This window comes from Neophocaena asiaeorientalis, unplaced genomic scaffold (assembly GCF_003031525.2).
Source record: "Neophocaena asiaeorientalis asiaeorientalis breed wild unplaced genomic scaffold, Neophocaena_asiaeorientalis_V1.1 scaffold850, whole genome shotgun sequence".
NCBI lineage: Eukaryota > Metazoa > Chordata > Mammalia > Artiodactyla > Phocoenidae > Neophocaena > Neophocaena asiaeorientalis.
Window position 1 is genome coordinate 341,824 of NW_020173675.1, and position 7,052 is coordinate 348,875.

Consider the following 7,052-nt stretch of genomic DNA (forward strand, 5'->3'; position numbering starts at 1 on the left):
ATTCTGATTACTAAACCCTAGTAATTAACCTTTCTAGGTCATCTCCCTCTGGGGTCCGGTAGGAGACCTGAGCCTTCTGCAGCACTTCCAGGTGTGTCTCTGTCTCCTTCAGTTTCTCTTTTAGTTCCTGCTTTTCCTCTTTGGTTCTTTCCAGCTCAGCTTTCAGAATCTGGAACTCAGCTTGGCGATAGCCCATGTGTTTCTTGCTCCAGTACAAGCCTTCTGTCTCCTGGGTACTATAGGTCACCAATTCATGTTGGACTTTCTTGAATTCAGAATGCCAGTGATTCCTCTCCTGTTCCAGCTCCTCCACCTGCAGTCCAAGAAACAGAAATTCAATGACCCCACATACTAGTGAAAGCTAAAGAGAGTGCCCCAAATTTTCCTGAATATATTCACCCTGTGATTTCTCTAAACATATTCTACTATGGACCTTTTCAAACCCCAAATATAGGAGGGAAGCCCATTAGGGTTCACTCAATCTGAGATATACCACAGGATCATTCAATGGCTTATTCTGTTTAAAGGCCACAGAACATGAGATCATTGGAGTTCCATCTCTCTGGTTCCTTGGTTACAACGGCCTCTCGTTGTAGAGTAAGGTGTTACTCTAACCTTTTGCTGGAACATATTCCTTTCTGCCAAAACACGTTCCAACTTTTCTGTGGTTCTCTTCAGTTCCTCTAGCTCTCTTTGGTTCTTCATCTTTGGTGTATGATGACCTCCGCTCTCCTCAGAGCCTCTTCCTTTCTCCACAACAGCTGCAGCAGGAGTTGCAGCAGAGGCCACAGAAGAGTAAGGCACCGGGTTCCAGGATTCAACTGCTTTCCTCCTCTCAGCAAGTTCCTCTCTGTTAAAAGGGATCAGCTGAATGGGAGCTCCTGAATCTCTAACACCTTTTGCAACACCGACAACAGCTACAAAAGGTCCCTTGCTTACTTCCTCCTTGTTTAGGTGTGTGCTGCCTCTGTTAGATTCTTCTGCCACCAATCTTGGCATCTGATCTTCTAATTCTTCAGGGAGCAGGGAGCCCTGGTGTTGGTCTTGGGCCCCTGCATACAGAACTGAGACCTCCCTACTCTGACTGGTATTCTTGATTGCTTCTGGGTATTCTGGGGAAAGGTATGGTGGTGTGCTTCTCTCAGAACTCGATTTATCATGGCTGTTCTCCCCTTCTGGGTAGGCAACTGCTGCCTCTACCCTCCTGTAAGGGCCAGGCATGGAATAATCTAGAGGAGGTGTTGTCATCTCATTCTGGAGCCTTCTTCGTTTCTCCACAGGTTCCTCACCTAGGATCCATTTGTACTTACTGCAAGAAGAGAAAATTAAATTTTAAGCTGTCACAATACAAGCTAAGTATATTCTTATCCTATGGAGCCCCTCTTCAAATTTCCCATATTAAAACTGACTCTAGATGTTATTCACAGGTCATTTCAGATTAGGAATACGTCTTTACCTCCAAACCCCAAACCCTTCACTTATGCAATTTGCTGAGACAGCAATGTGTCTTAAGAAACAGAGTAGATTGAAAGGTAAGAAGAGTCAGCATCTGGATATAACAGGACCAGGCTGACCTTGGTAAGATTTCTGAAAATAGGATTGAAGCTAGCCTGACTTAGAAGCTTCCAAACGGCAAGTAAAGGAAGAAAAACAAAAATACACATTCAAAATCACCCAACACGAGAATGGAAAAAAAGGTCATAAAAAGCCTAGTGGAGTAAGCAGAGGAGACCGAGCCAGATCGTTAAAGTGTCACAAAGACCTTCCAGTATCAATGACTTATGCACATTTTTTATACTGCTATGGAACAATACACAATGCCTTTGCCAGCCAACTGGGTTGTGGCTATTGCCCATTATCCACTTGTAAAAGTTAATTAAAACACAGGGCCCTAGTCAGAAACAAAGAAACTGAATCGGCCAATTCAAGTCATTCCCCACTTGGGGCAAAAGAATTCCCCTTTGTCAGGGCAAACAGGCACTCCCTCAGTTCTTCAGGAAAGCCCAGGACAGTGACCTCAAATCACCTTCTATTTGTAGCTGCTATATTATACTAACGGTTGAAGGAACTAACAAGAAAACTGAAGCCAACGAAATCCATATGCAAGTTTATATCATGCAGCACCATGGGACCCCCATTTTTATCCTTATAACTCTTGTGCTCTCTCTCCAGAAAACCAAGAAATTTCAAGGTGAAAATTAACTTTCAAATTCTCAGTGAGAGGGCTTCCCAGGTGGCGCAGTGGTTGAGAATCCGCCCGCCAATGCAGGGGACACGGGTTCAAGCCCTGGTCCGGGAAGATCCCACGTGCTGCGGAGCAACTAAGCCCGTGCGCCACAGCTACTGAGCCTGCACTCTAGAGCCCGCGAGCCACAACTACTGAGCCCACGAGCAACAACTACTGAAGCCCGCTCACCTAGAGCCCGTGCTCCGCAACAAGAGAAGCCACCGCAATGAGAAGCCCGCGTACCACAATAAGAGTAGCCCCTGCTCACGACTAGAGAAAGCCCGCACGCAGCAACAAAGACCCAACACAGCCAAAAATAAATAAATTAATTAATTAAAAAATTTTTTTTCCAATGAGAAAAGAGCCAGGCACATTACTGGCCACCATATCTCAAGGCTGCTTGTATTTCTCTGTAATTTCTGAGAATATCTGTTAAGACATCTCAAACCTTAGCTTCTTAGAATGCCCTGAATGTTCTTCAAAACTAGTGTTCACCCAGAAATAAAACTGGTCTGTCATCTTAATAGATCTTGTTGTGTCGGCCTTAGGGGGAAAGCAAAAGGACTTAGGGGCTATGTAAGAACGAATGTATCCATCTTTAAACATGCGTAGGGCCACTCTAGGTGGTCCATTTAGCGGTGGTAATGAGGATGATAGTAAAACAAGCAGTTTGCAGGTATAAAGGAAGGGTACATGATACTAGATAGCAACAACAAAGTTTTATGAAAGGCAATTAAAGTCAAATTATCTGCCTTCTCTTCATTTTCCCATCTCTAAGGATTCTGTCTTTAATTATCCTCTCTTCTCTCCCTGCATTTTTCTTTTTATTTATTTAATTATTTAACTATTTAATTATTTAATCATTCATTCATTTGGCTGTGCTGGGTCTTCGTTGTGGCATGCGAACTCTTAGTTGTGGCATGCATGTGGGATCTAGTTCCCTGACCAGGGATTGAACCCGGGCCCCCTGCATTGGGAGCGCGGAGTCTTAACCGCTGGACCACCAGGGAAGTCCCCCTACATTTCTTTTCTTTGGTAATCTCATACAATCTTTTGGCTCTAACTTCTGGAAGATAACTTCCAAGTCATTTTCCCAGCCTTGATCTCCAGTACTGAATTTCAAACTGCCTGTTACACATTTCTTTCTGGAGGTCTCACTGATATCTCACTCAGTATGTATAAAACTGACCCTTCACCTTCACCTTCAAACCTGCTCCCTCTCCCACGTTTCCTATTTGTGTTATGACACCAACAAACTCTCAGTAATTTTATATAGTTCTACCACTATCAATACCCAAGTTCAAGTTCTCATTACCTCTCTTGGACTCTTGCAATGGCCTCCTCCAGTCTCCCCTTGTCACACCTCCAGATCACCCACTGCCAAGTTAATCTTCCTAAGGCATTGCTCTGATTATGTTGCCTCCCTATTTGCAATCTTTAGTTATTGTTCCCCACAACATAAAAGCTCAGATGTCTTAGCTTGGTATTCAAGCTTTTCCCTTCCAAAACACAGGAACCATTTACTGAGCACTTTGTGCCAGACAGCTCTTAATGTGTATGGTCTCACCCAATTCTCCCAATAACCCTGAGGGAGGAGGTATTTTTATCTTCATTTTAAAAAGAGGATGCTCAGGCCTAGAGAGATTAAATAACTTTCCGAAGGTCATGTAGCTAGTGAGTGGCAGAGCTGGGATATAATTTGGCCCTAGCTTTATTTCTCACTACTTCCCTTCAAAGATACCAGCCAAACAGAATGCCTCACAAATTCTCGGGCTGCTTCTTTTGAAAGGAATACACTTCTCCTCCTCAACACTGCGGTCTTAAGTCCAGTTCAAATGCCACTTCTGAATTCCTATAGCACTTTAGCACTCTCTCTATAATATATATTACTTTCTACTGTGTGTGTGTGTGTGTGTGTGTGTATTGCAGGTTTCCCACTAAAGTATAAACTCTTTAACAGAAGGTAGTTTAACTAACTTGCTACATGGAGATGAGGGAACAAAATTTTGCAAATAAGAGGCAATCAAAAAAGGAACTATTATGTTAATGAGAGACAGTGAGTGGATTTCACTTACTGGTTCTGTAAATACTCCTGGTTCTTCCCTCTAGGAATCAAATCTTATTCCAGACCTGTATGCACTGATTCAGTAGAGATTAATTTAGAGTTTACATAGCAGGAATTATTTTCCAACTACATAGTTTCTTATTTTCTTTTTTCTTTTAGTCATATTCCTCCATTGGCTGTCTGCAGAGAAGTCAGCTGATATTTTGATAGGGATTGCATTGAGTACTCAATTTCGGGAGTACTGTCATCTTAACAACATTAAATCTGCTGATACACAAACATGAAATGTCTTTCCATTGGTTTAGGTCTTCTTTAATCTCGTTTAACAGTGTTTTGTAGTTTTCAGTGTACAAGTCTAGCTTTAATTTCTGTTAACTTTGTTCCCAAAGATTCTATTTTTGAATCTACTATAAATAGAATTATTTTATTAATTGTTTTAATTTTTATTGTTCCTTTCAAAGAGTCAACTTTTGGTTTCACTGATTTTCCCTATTGTTTTTCTATTCTCTATTTCATTTCCATTCTGATCTTTTATTTCCTTCTTTCTCCTTGATTTGGGTTTAGCTTGCTCTCATTTTTGTAGTTTCTTAAGGCAGAAGTTTGTTACCAATTTGAGATATTTCTTCAATTTTAATATAAGCATTTACAAATATAATTTTCCCTCTGAATATCTTATTAGCTTCAATCCATAATTTTTTGTATATTTTATTTTCATTTTCATCTTAAGATGCTTTCTAATTTCCCTCGTGACTTCTTCTTTTACTCATTTGTTATTTTGGAGCGTTATTTAATTTCTACATATTTGTGAATTTCCCAAATTTCCTTCTGTTGTTGGTTTCTAATTTAATTCCACTGTGGTTGGAGAACAGCCTTTGTATGATGTCAATCCTTTTAAATCTGTTGAGGCTTGTTTTATGGTCTAACATATGGTCTATCCTGGAGAATATTCCATATGCACTTGAGAAGAATATGTATTATGCTGTTTGGGGGTGAAGTGTTCTGCACATATCTGTCAGGTCCAGTTGGTTTATAGCATTCTTCAACTGTTTTACTTCCTTGTTGATCTTCTACCCATTACTGAAAGTGAGATATATCTTTTTTTTTATTTACAATGGTGTGTTAGTTTCTGCTGTATAACAAAGTGAATCAGCTATACGTATACATATATCCCCGTATCTCCTCCCTCTTGCGTCTCCCTCCCACCCTCCCTATCCCACCCCTCTAAGGTGGTCACAAAGCACCGAGCTGATCTCCCTGTGCTATGCGGCTGCTTCCCACTATCTATTTTACATTTGGTAGTGTATATATGTCAATGCTACTCTCACTTCGTCCCAGCTTCCCCTTCCCCTTCCCCTTTCCCCGTGTCCTCAAGTCCATTCTCTGCATCTGCATCTTTATTCCTGTCCTACCCCTCAGTTCATCAGAACCCCCTTTTTTTTTTAGATTCCATACATATGTGTTAGCATATGGTATTTGTTTTTCTCTTTCTGACTTACTTCACTCTGTATGACAGACTCTAGGTCCATCCACCTCACTACAAATAGCTCAATTTCATTTCTTTTTATGGCTGAGTAATATTCCATTGTATATACGTGCCGCATCTTCTTTACCCATTCATCTGTCGATGGACACTTAGGTTGCTTCCATGTCCTGGCTATTGTAAACAGTGCTGCAATGAACATTGTGGTACGTGTCTCTTTTCGAATTATGGTGAAAGTGGGATATTAAAGTTTCCAACTATTATTGTTAAATTATCTGTTTCTCCCTTCAATTCTGTCTGCTTTTGCTTCATGCATTTTGGGGGTTCTGTTGTTAGGTCCATATATGGGTATAATTTTTATATCTTCCTAATGGACTTTATCAATATGAAATGTCCCTCTTTATATCTAGTAACATTTTCTGTTGAAAGTCTATTATTCTTTCTGATATTAGTATAGCCACTCTAGCTCTCTTATGGTTGCTATTTATATGGTACGTCTTTTTTCATCTTTTTATTTTCAACCTATTTGTATCTCTGAATTAAAGTGTATAGATATTAAATTTGGGTATGTTAAAAAAATCCAATTGGATAATCTCCATCTTTTGATTGGATTGTTTAATCTGGTCACATTTAATGTTTTTACTGTTATGTCAGAATTGACGTCCGCTATTTAGCTTTCTGTTTTCTGCATGTGTCATGCCTTCTTTGTTTCTTTCTTCCTCTACTTTTCCTCTTTTCATGTTTTGTGGATATTTTCTAGTTTAACATTTATGAATCTAACAATACATTACTACAATTATTACTTTATGTAATGTTATGCCTTTTCAGGAAGCTAAGAGAAGTAAGTGGAGCAAGGACATATTTATAATATTTATAGAGTTTGTTAAATCAACCTTCTTTTTCCATTTTTAATTTTCTTCACTTCTTACTGTGGATCTGAGTTACCATCTGGCGTTAATTCCTCACTCTAATACAGCTTTGCTCCCACCCACTTCTTTTATGCTGTTATCAGCAAATATTTTACATCTATACACAAGCCCAACAATAAAATTATATTCATATATAAAATTATATACAAATATATACACATTGTTTATGCAATTATTCTTTAAATCAGTTAAGAATAGAAAGAGGAAGAAATATGCCACTGTATTGTCTTTTACAATTAATTACAGTTACCACTGCCAGTACTCTGTTTTTTCATGCAAATTTGAATTACTATCTGGTGTCACTTGCTTTCAAGGTGAAGAACTCTTTTTAGTATTTCTCGTATGCAGCTT

General features: G+C 39.5%; 1 protein-coding gene across 1 annotated transcript in view; it reads right to left on the reverse strand.

Annotated features, from left to right (window-relative positions):
* Nucleotides 1–7,052, reverse strand: part of MORC4 (MORC family CW-type zinc finger 4) — a 38,712-nt gene that overhangs the window by 1,164 nt on the left and 30,496 nt on the right. The window contains exons 12-13 of the mRNA XM_024749583.1: nucleotides 616–1,309; nucleotides 30–313 (exon numbers count right to left, since the gene is read on the reverse strand). Of these exons, the coding sequence (XP_024605351.1) occupies nucleotides 30–313; nucleotides 616–1,309 (978 nt within the window). The remainder of the gene's footprint in view (nucleotides 1–29; nucleotides 314–615; nucleotides 1,310–7,052) is intronic.